Source organism: Microtus ochrogaster, linkage group LG1 (genome assembly GCF_000317375.1).
Source record: "Microtus ochrogaster isolate Prairie Vole_2 linkage group LG1, MicOch1.0, whole genome shotgun sequence".
Classification (NCBI taxonomy): domain Eukaryota; kingdom Metazoa; phylum Chordata; class Mammalia; order Rodentia; family Cricetidae; genus Microtus; species Microtus ochrogaster.
The window spans coordinates 36,687,749-36,705,357 of record NC_022027.1 but is presented as its reverse complement, the minus strand read 5'-3'; the positions used below and the strand labels follow the sequence as shown (position 1 = coordinate 36,705,357).

Sequence of the window (17,609 nt, the reverse complement as noted above, 5' to 3'; positions counted from 1 at the left end):
AAAATTCTGTACTTTTGAATATTAACAAGAGTGATAGCTATATTCGTTTTGTCAATTTGACTATATCTTGAATTAACTAAGACACAAAAGTAGGGCACACCTGTGAGGGATAGTTTCCCTAATTTGAAGTTGGAAAATCAGATTCTGATATGTATCTTTTAGGTGGGAAGACACACTTTCAGTACAGATCTATTGATGTGGGAAGACCTGCTTCTACACTGGACCATGACATTTGCAGGAAGCCTATACAAGTACCTGGAATAAAGGAAAGTTTTGCTCATTGCCAACTTGTTAGCAAGTCTATTCCTTCACTAGCATTGGAGCCTATGTCTTCCAGATTCCAGCATATGCTGAAGACAAGGTGAGACATCCAGCCTCTGGACTGAACAACTACTTGATACTTGTTCCATTCATAGATAACCATTGTTGGATTAGCTGGACCACAGCCTGTAAGTCATTCTAATAATTCTCTTTCTATTTATAGAGATTCATTCCTTAACTTTCATTACTATAGAGAATGCCGACTAACAAATTGAGTAATAATTTTGATATGTTATTTAGAAATAGCTGATTGTTTAGTATTAAAATATATGTGCATGTTTTAGAATTTTTAAATCCTAGTTTAAATATGGCCATTGAACCATTATTTAAACAAAATAATTAAATATATTTACAAGGCTATAGTATGTGTACAATATTTTGTGAGCAGAAAAACTTTCAAATTAAATTATTTCAGTAGAATTTTTTGTTTTAAAGTATTACTGTTAAATGCACATTAAATTATATATGTTCTAGATTTTGTAAAAGGATAAAACTGAAAAATGTTAATGTCATAAGTAAATCTAAATAAGTACCTGAGAGAAATACTGTCACATGGAAACCTCTGTTAATTTAGTTGCTTTTCTATGTGCTTGCACACAGTTATAACTGAATGCATATTCAGCCTCTCATTCCCTTTCCAGTTTGAAAGAGAGCTCATTATGTATTAATCCATTCAGACTTTACTCTCCTACCATGCGCCTCTCCCCACGACCAAATCTTACTTCCTTTGTCTTACATCACATTTCCCTTGCTTTTCTCATTCTCATTTCCATGAGTTACTTTTCTTGACCAAGAAAATCTCACTGGAAGCATTTAGAATTATTGCTTGTTACTCTACAAATACATTTTACATAATGTTTACTATAAATATATTATTTACTTTTTTCAACTTTATAGTTAATTAAAACAAATGCAAACAAGTATCACTAATATTTAACTTTTCAGACTATCAGTTTTTGGATAATGTTTTAATTTTTGAATAAATTTCAATACATTAATCATTTTTATGTTTTATAGACATATTTGGGTAATCAGTTTTCATTCCTAGCTTAATGCAAAGATTCATATTGAATAACCATTCTTCTCTCTGTATTTTTACCAAATTCATCAATGTTTTAGTAGCACACAAAACATATTGATTAGTAAATACCAGAACATCTGCTGAGGCTAGTACAATTTGTAATCTTTTAATCACAATATAAACAAACATTATAGAAATCAATCCTTTGAGAAATTAAAATTTTAAGTTAAGATTTGTTAAAAAGTATTTTTGTATAAATTAAACTGAATACTTAGAAATGTAATCATAAAATCTAAATACAAAGCCCACTTCCTGTGACACTGAAACTTAATGATGCTTTAGCCATGGTAGCACTAAATAGAATTCTTTTTAAAAGTTTCTTTAATTCACATCTTAGGTGGAAATAAAACTTATTTAATGCAAATTAGTGACACAGAGTAAAACAGTGTTTTAAACTTAAGGAATAAGTTAAAGTGATTTTATTGTGGGTACTATGACATTTAGACATAAATGACATAAATATCTCCTTTAATGACAAAAAGTACTAACTACAGGATTGATATTACATGGCTACTGGGTATTAATAACTTCCTTGCCATTTTACATATTGAAGGTTGAATTCACAAACATTGTACTTAGAAGATATAAGTAAGTCAGAAAACTACAAAATATTGTTGGCTGTTGGTAATGTCCATAAAATGATAAAGTTATTCTCTCATATAGCTTATCACTAAGAAGTATCTTATAAAGATGTTAAGATAATGCAAACCACTAAATTTTCTCACAAGGAAGAGCATCTCAATGAGTTCTTATTATTTACAAAATGATATTGTGTAGCTCATTTTACAATCAAATATTGTTGAGAGTTGAAAATTTTACCTCAGAAGCCTGAGGCTATAGCATTATAGTCTGCATTTATCCAAATACAGATGACAGTTCACATTACTGAACACTTGTGATGGTTAATATGACCGCAGTCATGTGCAAGTCAAGGGGCAGATTTCAATGCTTTCTTATACTGAGAGATTTTTGATCACCCAGTGAGTTGACGTCTTAGCACAGAACTCCATGCTGGTTAGTGTAAAGGAGAACACAGAAGAAAGAACTAAGGAATCTTCAGCTCAAACAGGCCTGTGTATCTGCCTCTCCAACATTGACATTTTTATAATTCCAAGATTGCAACTTGAAAATAAATGTGGTTTGAGTTTTTATAGCACCTAACAATTACTCTATTTTTATAATTGGATGTGGCAAAAAATGATGCATATTTGAATAAAATTGAAAAAATAAAGAAACGACTATTATCGCTTGTAAAGAAAATGTTGCTATGCTGTAAAGCAAGAAACAAAACAACAAATAAAGCATACTATGCAAACAAATTTTAAAAAGAACTCTTGACATTGACAGAGCAACAAAATGTAGATCTGAAACATAAAACATACTATATATATCATATAAATGACAAATAATAGGTATTAAAGGAATTACTCCAGAAATGTATGTTTAATGAAATAATTCATTAAAACATACCTCTCTTGTTTTTTGTCAATGGATGTTTGCACTTAGAAAACATTCTCTTTAAGGTAGACTAAACTTTGAAATATAGTTTCTTTTAAGACTTGACCTTCTGCATGCTGAGGACATTCTCTCATAGGACTTCATCTGTTAAGTCCTGGCTAGGGATGCAATTGGCAGAACGAATTCTAAAACATAGAGTTGGGTTGGACATGACACTTACCTGCTTGATTCGTGGTTACATTTACAGACACATACTGCTGGGTCTCTGGGCTCAAGTCGGAAACTCCATTCACTGCCCCAATTTCAAAGGTATAGTTTGTGTGAGCAAGAAGATCCACCATCATGACAGAGGTATTTGTCAGGCCGATTTGCTGGGGGAGGTACCTGACATGATCTCCACACTCCTCACACACCCCTGCATGGGAGTTGCACTTCTTGCATGCAATATAATATGACACATCTTTCCTTCCACCAGTGTCAGCAGGCGGAATCCACTCCAGAAAGACACTAGTTTCATTAACATTTGAGATGGCATTCCGAGGAGCTGAGGGGGGTCCTGGTTTGCAAAGTAAAGTGAGAAAACATATTTAAGATGATATTCATTAGTGTCCTTTATCATCCTAATTCCTGGCCCGGAGAAAACTAAATTTATAATTAATATTTATGTCCTATTTTATAATAATTTTTAAAAATTAAAATTTTAGAAAAATGTTGGTGTTTATGCAACATAAAAATCATCATTTACTTTTGCTCTGGTATAAGCTTATTTAATAGAATCAGATGTTTTTATTAAACTAGATGTTCATAATTATGGAATAAATTGATGTATTTATAGAAATGTTACATCATGTTTATGCTTAAAAACATAGTAACTATGTTTGCTTAAAAGCTTTCTAAACTGCACAAAAAAAATCCAAGTCTTTGTACACTGAATAATATTTTTTCCCATTGAAAGTCGGAAGTAACTATGAAGTCTCTGTTAAACAACAGCATTGGTAAAAGGAGAACTTTTCTATAAGGCTCTTTACAATAGATTCTACAGAAAAGTAATTGGATGCATAGAAAATGAACAGAATTTGAAGCTCTCCTGAGAGAACACAGCTCAGGGATAAAAGCAGAAGGTCAAGACCACTGTTTAGAAACTAGGTTCTTTCACTTACAGCAATTCAACATCAGAATTTTAACTGAGGTTGGAAATTCTAGTAAAGATGATGCAATGTGAGTAGAAAGTGTTCGGTGTTATGGGATATTTTCAATCTTGTAGTTTACCACCATAAGAAAAAAAACATGCAATTAAAATACTCAAATAGATACATCATCTTAGACTAATACATTGACAGCTTCTCTAATTTCATGTAGTTTTTATCACACATTTCATTTTTACACATGGACAGATTTGATTGCTTAAAAGCTTTCTCGTCTAAATGAAAACAACAGTCAATATCATTTTATCTGTTTCAGAACCTAATTATTCATGTACAAAGAGGAAACAAAATGAATTTCTATAAGTTAAAATTTTAAAAGTTTAAATATTTAAATTTTAGTCAGCCTTAAATGTTATGTGATCATGTGTTCTCAAACAAGCTTGCCCTTATGTTTGTTTGAGACTGTCTTTGTGTAAGTTTCAAAATGAGTAACTCTGCCAGACAAAGATCTCATCAGTACATGTCCCTAATAGTGGTGAAATGGAGTCTTCTTTTATTTTAATAAATTATAAACATGAATTAATCTTGCTAAGTTAGCCTAATATGTGTGTGTTCCAAATAAATGTAAGTCTCGAGTTTTATTTCAACCTTACATAACTCCACCATCTTTGATGAATATATTTAAAGGTAATTTAAGAAGAGAACTGGTGTTTAGGACAGTTTTACAACTACATTTAAATAGAACAACTCTGTATCTAAGGTCTTAGCTTGCTTCTCTCAAGCATTCCCAAAATGCCCATCACGGAACCTTAGGAAGTATTATATGCATTCATTCTTCCACATTACTATTTCAACAGCCACTTTTTAATCCACAAATATATTTAGAGATAGGAATAAAAGTATTATTATTTATTACAGACTTTGGATTATTTAATAGAAAAATTTAGAGTTAGTATGATTTCATGTAAAAAAAATGGACTTAACATTTAAGAAAGAAGATGAAACAGACCTGAGGCATGTCAAATTCCAATTTTATTGCTACCAACTGAATTCCACTTGCATTTGTTTCTTTGTTCTAAATCAACAAAAGTATGCCTGGCTGGCTTCTTTTACTTAAAACTCTGGTAATAACACATCCACAGCTGTGGGTCACACATCACCAAGAAAACAAAGTTCAAGTGATACTACAAAGTAGTAGGAAAATTAAAGGATTCAACTTAGCCTACATCTAAAACACGCCACAGTCTTAACAGTCGTTAAGATGTGTGGACCGTGGAATAGTTGAGAGAAGGATTCCTGGCTTACGTATATTCATTAGATTCTTGGCTTTTGTTTCTGCTTGGTTTTGTTTGATAGATTCCTAAAACTCTGTTCCTAGAATTTATATCTTAAAAGGAATTTCAATCATAAATACAAGTATAAAATGTCAATGGCAAAACAAAGCTCAAGATCTTCTGAAACTCAGGCAAGCCATTAGGGGATCATGAGCAGCTGTGGTACTCTGAATCAAACTGAAAACAGACACACACACTCAAAGTGATACTAGTAAAAACAACTATCAATTACTCCTTTGGACACAACAGTAGAAATCCACAGAGCTGAAGATGGAGAAAATGTGAAATCTGTGTACGTTAATTCCAAAGGAGAGTTAAGAAATTCTTACCACCAAATCAAAGCCTTCCCTTTGAGTCCAAAAATAAAAAAAATAAAAATGCTAAAAATGTAAACTATGGCTGGATCAGTTAAATCAGTCTACAAATACACACCGTTGTGAAATGTATGGAATGATCTGACACCATATTTTTAGTGTGTCCTTCTGATGCACTCATTTGCTGTTTGTTACAACTTACATTTACGTATTAAACACTGCTTGAATTCCACTGTAACAAAATATTTTATCATTCTAGTAAACTATCACAACAAAAGTGTGTATAATACTCTAACTTATTGAGAAGGTATTTCATAGCTACTAATCATTTGGTCAACAAAATCATTACCCTTGGTTTACAAAGAGTGATTTTTCAGTTATATATAAAACTCAGCCACTGAAATTTGTTTAAAATCAACTTGTGATTATTTTATGTAATGTCATCAATACTATTTTCTGTCAATAGAGCAATGAAAAATGTATGGTCTCACGAACATTATTTAGTGTACATATAGTTAACTGGCAACTAACAAATAAAGTGAAGGCAGGCCACAAGTGGTACACACATTGTGAAGAAAGATATATTCACTTTTCTTCTTTATACTTATTTTTTCTCACTTATTATAGACAGTTTACTAGTGAAAATTATCTACAAGTATAGTCACCAAGCAAGCAAATGATGGGGAACCTTGTTAGCCAACCATCTTTAAGTGTATAAATAGCCACATTAGGTTTCCACAAATATATTAAAATTAAATATATATATATATATATATAATTTGGTAGATGTGCATTTATGTTCTACAAATATTGATAATAGTGCTTAATATATAATCTACACTGATTATTTGATCACATGTGAAGCTTTTATAATGGTCAATAACTTTAACTAAAAAGACACATTGCAGGTGCATGAAAATCTAGATTGAAAGTTGGGCTTTATATAGTGTTCTCATCTGATTTGCCACCTTGATTGTCATGCTTTCAGACTGTGCCTTTATATTTTGGCAAATGACCTCTGTCTGGATAGCCCCACAGCTTGGTCATGTAGGCTAGAAGTTGTTGAAGCTGTGATTTGTTGTGTAATTATAAGTTCAGAAAACTGTCTTCAAAGGAATTATATAACAAATCTGATGTGAAAAGACAAAAAAGATTTGCTGAAGTCAAGTATACTAAATTAAACCACAAAATAAAAGGAATTGTTTATTAGTGCCTTGGATATTGAATTTGAAGTGAGGGAATAGGATACTTCTGACAGCTTATCATAAGAGGACATTTATTTTTCAGTGCTTACCCAAGGAATTTAAAATGTGGAAAAGGACCTGCATTAGAGGGGCCTGTTCATAAAACACAACAGGCTCCATTATGCTCTTTCTACAAACTGGTGAAAGGGAACATCACCAAATAGCCACGGGGTTCCTTACTTGTGCATGCCATTGTGGGCGGATCAGATTCCCTCCTGAAATAATCCTTTTCACAGACACAAGAGGTGGAAGCTTCCTCATGGGTGTAACTGTGAGGTGGACATTTGCTGCAGCTCTGGCTGTGAGGAGAAGCTTTGAAGAACCCAGGTCTGCACACTGTCAAGAGAAATGAGAGACTAAGCTTTTTCCTAGGAACAGAAGTAGTGCTTGCTTGTGACTAAGGTATTATTTTGACAAGCATATACACAAGCTACAGAGAAGGCAGTCTTTGCACCACTTTCAAGAATTTTCCAGACGCTCCCTGATCACACATAGCAGAGCATCCAGATAATCAAATATTCAAATTAACACGCATGGAATGTACATAATTTAATATTCCTATGCTACTGGAGCTTGAAAGACATTATTGTTTTTTTAAAAGATACATATTTGTATGTGTTTACAACAGAAACAGTCCAATAGGTAGAGTTGTGACTCTTTATTAGAGAAATCATATTAAAGAAATACAACTTTCATATATAATTCTACACTGGTACGGCATATAACAGTTTCCAACTTTTTTTATTATTAAATTTGTAAATTAAGGGCTATGGAACTGGCACAGCAGTAAGGTACTTGTCATACAGGTATGAGGACTGTAGTCAGGGTTTCCACAAAACATTGATGTGCTAGGTGGGCTTGGTGCCATGCTGGAAATCCTAGAGACTTTGAGGGGATATGGGCAAAACTCAGAGCAAACATGGTAGCTAAACTAGCCAAAAATGTGAGTTCTGAATTCAGCCAGCAGCGTGTCTTTAACATACAAGATAGAAAGTAAATAAGGTAGATAGTGTAGTTCAACCTTGGGCCTCCATATTCAGGAACACAAACACAAGAATGAGTCCATACATATGCAAACACACAAACGCACACATATGCACGCTCCACATACAAATACACAACACGTTTGAAAACTTGATTAATGAGTATATACTGAAAGTTTCCCAAGTTTTATTATAATGCATGATTATCTGAAATATTTTCCATACAATATAGAGACTTCAAGAGTATCATATTTTTGGCATTTTTATTGCATTTTGAAGATGTGTTTTGGGTCACTTACTAACTCGGGATTTAGGTATCTAATACAATAAATACTATCACACTACAAAAATCTGTAATAATTATAAAAATGGAAAGCAAATCTTTTTATTCAGTTTTATGTGCAGAGAAATTTTCTCAGTGTTTCATCATGTCAGGTGTCAATAAGTGCAAGGGATACTTAAATTGGTGATACAGTCTGAAGACTGCTACTACATTGCATAGAATCAAATAGAAATCATTTTCTAGTATTTGTTTTAACTTCTTAGGTCGTGTAAGCTTGTTTTCATGAAGTGGATCTTTTACTCTGTGCATGCAATCAGAGTTCATGTACTTCCCCTCCTCAATGGCTTATAAATTCCAATATCAATATTCCTCAGAGTTTGGTCAATATTAAGCAACTACACTGAGGCTTTGAATAACCGGCTTATTTTACTTGTAGCTAATATATTTTATTTTATGTTTTCCCTTTTCAAGATTCTCTACATAGGCTGAAGAATGTTTATTAAACTATCAATGCAATTTTGTTGAAGCTCATAGAGGCATTTATATTTCAATGGGATAGACATAATGAGCTCTGGGTAATTTTCATCTGCTATGAGTGACCCCAGGTTTTAGTAATCCATGCTGAGGCTTTCTGCCATCACTCCGAATAATCAGGAATTGGCAACATAAAGAGGTACTATTTTTTTAGTCCATCTAATTACGGTGATAGTGAAGCCTTAATGCTCTTACAAATTCATAGCAAATGTGAAGGCATTTGAGAGATAAGAAGAGCTTTCTGATAGTATTAGGACATTCCAGTAGTTAAATGATTAGAAGATTTAAATATTATTTTACTTATAATAGGATTCCTTAGCTGCCAATAGCATAATTAGCTGTTATCCAATTTTTCTTCTTTTATCCTTTCAGTACAACCATTTTCACTTTAAACTATTTGCTTTCAAAGGCATGAAGTGCAAATCCACATGTCCTCCATATCTGATTCATGTTTTATTGAAGAATCTTCTTTATATTTTAAAAAAAGTCATTATATTTTTAATTATATATATTTTTGAAATATAGTTATATTTTATTTTATTCATTCTTTATATTATTACATCCTGACTAAAGTCTGTTCTCCCTCCACTCCTTCTAGTCCCTGAACCCCCCTTCAGCCAGATCCATGCCTCCATTTCCTTTCAGAAAAGAGCAGATCTTCTGCAAATCAACCTAACATGGCATATCAAAATACAATAAGACTAAGCAAACAGATTCATATCAAGTTGGTTGGGGGTTCTAAGAGTAGGCAAAAGAGTCACAGACAGCCCCTGCTCCCACTTTTAGGAGTTACACAAAACCCCAAACTACAAAATTTAGCATATATGCCAAGGACCTAGCTCAGACCCATGCAGGTTCCTTGAGTGTTAGTTCAGTCTCTGTGAGCCCCCTATGGGCCATGGTTCATTGAATCTGTGGGCCTTGTTTGTGTGGTACCCCCTGTTCCTCTGGCTCCATCCTATACCCACCTCTTAGGAGTCCCTGAGTTCCACCTAATGCTTGACTATGGGTCTCTACATCTGCTGCCTTAAGTTTCAGTGGCTTGTAGAAAACCTCTCTGATGATGATTATGCTAGGCTAAAGTCAATGGGTAGAGCACAGTATTGCTACAAATCATGTCACTGACTTTTTTTTTTTTTTTTCCAGTCAAGTCTGGTGCTGTTCTAGGTCTCTGAGCTATCCAGCCTCTGGTTCCTGGCCATTCAGTGTCAAGCATAGGCGCCCTCTTCTGGCATGGACCTCAGATTGGAACAATCATTGATTCTCTACTCCCACAAATTCTGTGCCACTATTATTATCCCTGCACATCTATCAGGCAGCAGGTTGAAGGTTTTGTGGCTGGGAAGATGTCTCAGTCCCACTACTGAAGCCTTGCTTTGTTACAAAGCCGGTTCAGGCTCTGTATACCCATTATTAATAGTTTTCCTAGGGTCACCCTACAAGATTGCAGGAAGTTTCTATTGCATTAGGTTTACCCATAACCTCAGTAATGCCCCCTTATTCCATTAATCTTTCCCATGACTCTCTCATCCCCTCCCCGTTATGATCCTTCCTGTTCCCATCCCCACCTGCCCCCCTGGTTCATCCATGAGATCTTATCGTGTGTGCGTGTGTGTTTTGTGTGTGAGTGTGTACACAAATGCTATGGTTGAGTGATACAAGGTTAGAGAAGAACCTCTCTCCATCCCCTCACCAGTATGATCCCGCCGTTCCCTTCCCCATAAGCTCCCCCAGGCTATCCCATGAGATTTTATCATGTGTGTGTGTGTGTGTGTGTGTGTGTGTGTGTGTGTGTGTGTGTGTGTTGGAGGAGAGAACTTCTTGTCAGTTCCTGGCTGCCCTGATAGGACCTGAAATGATCACACAGAAACTGTATTAATTAAATCACTGGCCCATTAGCTATAGCTTCTTATTGTCTAACTCTTACATATTAATTTAGCCCATTTCAATTAATCTGTATATCAACACAAGGTCATGACCTACTAGCAAACTTTCAGCACATCTATCTCCTGCAGGTAATGGTGTCTCTTTGACTCTGTCTCCTTTCTCCTAGCATACAGCCGAACTTTGCCTACCTACTTCTGTTCTTCCCTGCCATAAGCTCAGAGCAGGTCCTTATTCATTAACCAATAAAAGCAACATCTACAGAAGGACCTCCCACACCGTGTGTGTGTGTGTGTGTGTGTGTGTGTGTGTGTGTGTACAAAAATTCTATGGGTGAGTGACTGCAGGTCAGTGAACAACCTCCTTCCGTCCCCTCCCCCATGTGATCCCTCCTGTTCCCATCCCCACTCTCAGTCCATCCCTGAGATCTTTTTGTGTGTGTGTATGTGTGTGTGTGTGCATGCGTGTCTGTGTGTGTGTGTGTGTGTGTGTGTGTGTATACAAAAATGCTAGGGGTGAGTGACTACAGGTCAGAGAACAACTTACAGAACCAATTTTCTTTCTCCAGCCAGTCTCTTCCATATCACCTCCCCAATGCCTGTTTTTAAGAAGTCCATTTTAACACAGATACTTTTTTATATGACAATGTTGCTGAAGCCCTATCATGTAAAGTATGGTTTGGCAACAACAACAAAAAATGTGACTGGCAATGTATGGAGACTACGGGAGATTTTATTGAATCACTATTCAGATATATAACTATGACATGATGACTAAGATATTGGAACAAATATTGGAATAAATGTATACCACCCGCAGCTATGAAAAAGGCTCCTCCTATCAGACCAGTGAGATGACTCAATATATTAAGGCTTCTTGCACCAAGTCTGATAATCTCTCTCAGTCTGAATTACACATGGTTCTGAGTTTACCTTCAATACTTTATATCATTCAGTGGTGTAACAGTACTGTGAATTCAATAGAAATATTTTGCGTGTTTGATTTAGGTATTTTCCCAGGCTACTGTTATGTGATGATCTTCTCAACCTGGGAAGTGGAATAACATCAGCCTCCACTCACCACAGATACACCATGAATGACACAGACTTTGTGTTCCACATAATGGATTTTATTGAGACATTTAGTATATATCCTGTAAAACACTGATGAGATCCCCACCAACACTTTAATAACACTTAACACCCTGCCTTCTTCTGACTGCCTTGGTTCCATTTTTATAATAACATTGGTTGCTTAACAATATTTCCAACTTAATGTGGGATGTCCTTCTGTATACAGTGAGTGTGTCTTTTTACCTTTGGTTAATAAATAAACTACTATGGCATATTACACGCAGAATGTAGCTAGGAGGGAAGTCCAAGGAGAGATGGGGGAAAAGGCAATGCCTGGGAGACACCAGCAGCCACTGGAGAAGCAAGATGTGAAGTAACAAGTCACAGGTTTCACGGTAAAACATAGAATAATAGAAATGAAATAATTTAAGTAATAAGAACTTGCTAATAATAAATTTCAGCTAATAGGAAAAGTAGTTTATAATTAATATTAAGCCTCATAGTGGTTATTTGGGAACTGTCAGGAAACCTCCAGTTACATCAACCCCAGATGAGTTATTTAGTGCACAGCCCATCCTAAAGAGCATTTGTGCATGAAACTGTTTTCTTTGGTTAAGCAGAAGTTTTGAGTATTCAGAACTTTCCAGTTTCACAGTAAGTCACAGTTTTCAGCAGGGGTGTGATAGTCTATAAAGTACAGTTTAAGAGTCATTTCACAACAGCACAGGAAATGTAACAGAGATAGGAAAGAAAAAGTTAGTCTATTTTGGTATTGAATTAATTCATACAAAGAAAATGTTGTAGATAAGACTTGGTGAATTCAATGATTTAGTGGCTTACTTCATGAATAAAATGAACTAGGAGAACATTTTTAGGATGACTTGAAATATTTGGAATAACATGTACTGAAAATGTCTGAGCTGCGTTCTCAGATTGGTGAACATTTGATTCTAAAAGCTTTGAGGAAAACATTGAACAATATTTTATGCATTGTTTAGTTTAAGGTGTGTAAAACCTAAATAAAAACAGAGGGGGAGTTTGAAGTTCAGAACTAGCCAAGAAAATTATTTCAAGTCATAATTACTCATTTCCTTTAAATTGTAACCCTAAAACTACAAATATACCGCCTACAGTTATCTTTCATAGCAGGCAAAGACATTTTGTTTAGGAGTTGTTTATAGTTTTCATTATCTGGACTTTTCATTTTCCTATTTAATTTGATGAAATGTAAGTACATATTCATAATACATTATGAAATCATCTTGTCAGTCTTCATTGATTTCTCTCCTTAATGTAAAAGGATTTATCAGTGTGTTTTAGTGTAACTAACTCTTACTTTAGTGTAATTGTTTATTGAACAGCTAGGTGAGATACAGTTTAAATATTAATCTGAGTGGTTGTTACAATTGAAAGAAAAGTTTAATGGCTTGTGCGTCTAAACAGAGTACCCACCATTTACAGCATGAGCTGGTGAAGCCTGGTTTGATTACTTTTAATTGTCATAAAAGCCAGTTGTGACTCATGAAGTGAACTGCCCGAGCTTATGCAATAAAATGTCCATTTGGGGGTATAAGCATCCAGTGTCCTGCTATTTGTTTTGAAAGGAGAAATATGGATATTGTCTTGTTATTAAAAATTAAGAGGAAAATCTTATTTCTATTTTGAATATTTCTCTACTGGTTCCTTAAATTAAGTTCATTGTTTCAGTGAATAGTCCTGTGCATCTTTGACTAAGATAATTTTTATATTTTGGTTTTTTCGAGACAGGGTTTCTTTGTAGCATTTTGAAGCCTGTCCTAAAACTAGCTCTTGTAGACCAGGCTGGCCTCAAACCCACAGAGAGCTGCCTGCCTCTGCCTCCCAGGTGCTGGGATTAAAGGTGTATGCCACCACAACTCGGCTGATAATTTTTTTAAAAAAGCAGAATGTTTATGCAGTTTTAAAACACATAATAAACCACCCTGCACAGTATAAAAGCTTTAATTATGATTTTTTTCTTAGAAATCGAACAAATACAGAAAAGGGAAAAATGTATTCTGCAGCCGAGTTATAAAATCATTGCCTTGATTGTTAATATGAGTTCAATTTAAACATTGGCAATGAACTTTCCAAACATATGGATCTATACAGATAAACAGTAACATTCTAAAGTTGATATAAAATCTTAAAAATGTTTTCCTTGATTAATTGTGAGAAAGTTTACTGGTAATATAGCATATAGTTTCTTTGTTTTTGTGGGTATAAATTCAAGAATTGTAGAGACTAAGGACACTAAATTTAAACCAGCTTTGTTACAATTGTACATTGAGAATTAAAATAATGAAGCCTTTTTTTATTTCAAACCATATGTACTATATGGTACACATTATTAGAAATAACAATATATAAATATGCAATGGCTCCTGGCTACTATAGCTTATTTGGTGAAGGTTGCTATCCATTAACTCCGAATTTTCAATTTGCAAATGTCTTACTGGTCTCAGTTAACAACTGCACATTTCTTGTCACAATAACTGGTTTGAAATGGCATTTCAACAACAATCCCAACCTCCAAAGACTTCATTCAGAAAGGCTTTAAAGTTTTCATTTTAAAACATTTTATTGTTTTCTATTTTAATGTATGTATATTTATCTTTGTTCAGTTAACTTATTCTGTTCTGTGTTTAATAAAATCAGTTCTATGGCAGTTTTAAACTACTCCCCAGATTTTATATCTTAACTATCAGGGAAAGAATCTTAATTCAAAAACCACAGCAGGTCTTGACTTGTTTTTAAAAGCCATAGTAGGAAGAAAAAGGGCATCAGAAAAGAAATAGCTTTAAAAGGCTGACTATAGGGGTGATTACAAAACAAATCCTGATTCTGTGAAATGGAAACTTATTTTACGGTTATAATCTGAACCTGTTAGATTGTTTCAAAGCTTGCTTCTCCTCTATTTTCACTTTATGCTTAGGATTCTGTCACATTTCTCAATTTACTCAATTCCTTCTGACTACATGACAATGAAAGCACACGAATAAAACAGCATTATCCTTCCTTAGCTAGTCTTGGCCAGAGATTGAATGACTCCACAGATTAAGATCATTTCATTGGCATATTAATAAGAGAAGGTCAATAGTATTCATTCTTCCATTTTTAAGAGTACCAAGCTAAGCAACACAGACAGGTTCTTAAAACCAATATGCTGAGGATGTAGAAGTTCTAAGCAGGAATATGGTAACACAGCTAAGCTTTGTCAACTGTGCTCTGCAGCTGAGGGCTTTCCAAGGTCTGAACGTAATGGAAACACTGTGTTCAGAGATGGTGCAGACCCCTTTTATCAGGGACAGTTTCTGCTGCTTTTTCCTCTTCACTCTCTTCTCCAGTTTATTACTAACTTTTCACAACCAAAACATACACACTGTTTTCTCTATTACTAAAGAATCACAAAATGAGTAGTCACTTCCAATCATGGTAACTTCACATCGCCCCCAATGAAATTGGTAGATTGAGCTGTTTTGCCCTTACACACATACATAAACACATACACGCGGATATATATGCAAGTATATAATATACATTAATAAATTCCTGCCATATGCTAAATACTCAATAAATAAATAATTTTTAAGGTCATTGTAATAATTATTATTACTATTTCATTATACCGTCTCAATAATTTCCCCTGTCAATTCAAAATGGACTTACATTTCAGGATCCTAGAAGTGTAGAAGTGGAAATGAACTTGAAGGCAGCTGACATATAAACACACAATAGTATGGAAATAAAGCTAAGTAAATCTACATTCTTTATGTGATCCATGGGAAAAAAATAACAGGAACTGGAAAGAGATCAAGGCTTTCAAAAGATAACTTTAAATAAAAATTATCAGGGGAGTTTTGGAAATTTTGTGTACTTAAGACTTAAACAGATACAATGATTTGGCTAATATATTACTTCCTTATTGTGCTCTATACAATATATTATCAAGTTATTCTCCCACATATGATAACACTTTTTAAAATTTATTTTATGTTTGACTCTTTATGTATGTACTGTGCCAAATCATAGCTGTTTTCTCTTTCACCTTCCTTTTGGCAATGACCTTCTGTACATTGTACGTTCCCTTTGTCCTTCCTTGCCTTTCCAGACCGTCCAATATGGCTACCACAATCCTCCCTTTCTCATCCTCTTTACAGAGAAACAAGTTGGCATTTACATCCTTTTTATTAGTAAGTGGAAAAAGTCTATCTGTTTCTCTAGCCAGTTAGTCTGAGCAGAGTGTAATGATCAGACAAATGACAGCATGCGACCTCTAGGCTAAATGTAAAATGTTTCTGCCTATGGTTTTTGAGACATTTCTAATCCAATCATCATCTTGAGAAAGTCATGAATAGAAACTGTATCCAGGTGATCTCCGTTCACAGCTTAGCTACAGCTAATCAAATACTACTAGCCTCTCCCCTAGAAAGGTGATTGAATTCTGAGCTTATCTCTAGTCTTTGAGATACCTTGGCTGGAACCCTGTGTAACAGAATGAGCTGTTCATGTCACACATTGATGAGATTGTATACTTATTAATAAGAGACTAACTGAAGCCTCTGATGAGCAAAATTTTGGAAGGTTTGTCACGCATCTATAACAGGAGGCCACTCCACTTTTCCTCCTTAAAACATCATTAGATAAAGTGCCATCAAATCATATGAGCAGTCGGCTTCTTTGAGAGTCTTCTTAATCCTTAAAAGATTTTAGCATTTGGTATATTATCAGGACTTTCGACACTGCCCCACGGAATAATCCGTGGCAATTAAAATATTCAATACTCCCAATCTCTTGAGCTCTTCTTCAGTAATCACCTCCCTGTATCCACTTACATCGGTGAACAGTTCTCAAAATCAAATAGCAATTCCCATAGTCAAATAACACTACGAGTTTATTATATCTCAGCTTCAACACCTTATTTCCCAGCTTCCACCTCCTCACATTCTCAGATACGTGACTGTATCAGTTTTCTGGCTGCAGAAGCTTCTAACCCATAATATTCTTCCCTGCTGCTGTTATTTTCCATTTAAAAAATGCATTTCATTGAGCATAGTCCATTCCCTTTTCAACTCTGCCGGTCTGTTCGTGTCCGAACCCAATCTCTATTTTTTTTATTTGATTTTGTTTGTGTAAAGCTGAATATAGTTGCAAAACAATGAAAAATGTTCACTGTTACCATTTTTAATTTGTAATAATTAAGTTCAAATAGACTTTTAATGACAGCTAGGATTATAATGTATTTTCATACATAATTCACCTTAACATTCTCAAGAAGATGTTTTATGTTTTTTGTTTAACTGGTATTGCCCCCTGCTGCTCAATTTTCAGAGTCCAGAGACCTCTTTTCCTTGTGAAAAGACTAGTATGAGCTCGATACTTTAAAATTAATGTATTATTATTTATAGTACAGATGTTTTATTATCATCCACAGCTGCAGAGAATATTGTCTTCTACTAGTTTTATATTAAAGAAATGAGTTATAGTGTATAGCACTTTATATACTATTCTTCATGGTATCAATATATATAGTTCCTATGTGCTTAATAACTTCATAGAAATGTAAATTACCTACTATAAATGTAGATATGTCTACTAGTTCTATCAGATAACTTTTATATTGGCAAATTTGCATTTGTGTACAAATACATTTTATTGTTATTTTCCTCATATGCTAGGAGCTTGTCATTTATGTTTTGTTTATTAATAGCTGTAATACTCTATTTTTTGGAATAGTAATAATAGGTACTGTAGCTATTTTATGTTTATTTTTACATAGTATATTCTTATCAATTTCATCATTTTTATACTTTGTCACTATTTAAAACATGTTTATTTTAAATAAAATAAATGTTATTTCATGTAAATATTCACTCATAGCTGTCCCTATTATAAAAATGTTATGGTTTTGTTCTTTTTTTTTTTTTTTTTTTTTTT

General features: G+C 34.1%; 1 protein-coding gene across 4 annotated transcripts in view; it reads right to left on the bottom strand.

Annotated features, from left to right (window-relative positions):
* Positions 1–17,609, bottom strand: part of Epha5 (EPH receptor A5) — a 289,143-nt gene that overhangs the window by 132,940 nt on the left and 138,594 nt on the right. For 2 of the 4 annotated variants that reach the window (XM_005359425.3, XM_005359426.3), the window contains exons 4-5: positions 7,078–7,233; positions 3,081–3,416 (exon numbers count right to left, since the gene is read on the bottom strand). The exons of 1 other annotated variant lie outside the window; for it this stretch is intronic. In XM_005359425.3, coding sequence (XP_005359482.1) covers positions 3,081–3,416; positions 7,078–7,233 — 492 coding nt within the window. The remainder of the gene's footprint in view (positions 1–3,080; positions 3,417–7,077; positions 7,234–17,609) is intronic. One more of the 4 variants, XM_013350834.2, reaches the window with a different exon arrangement.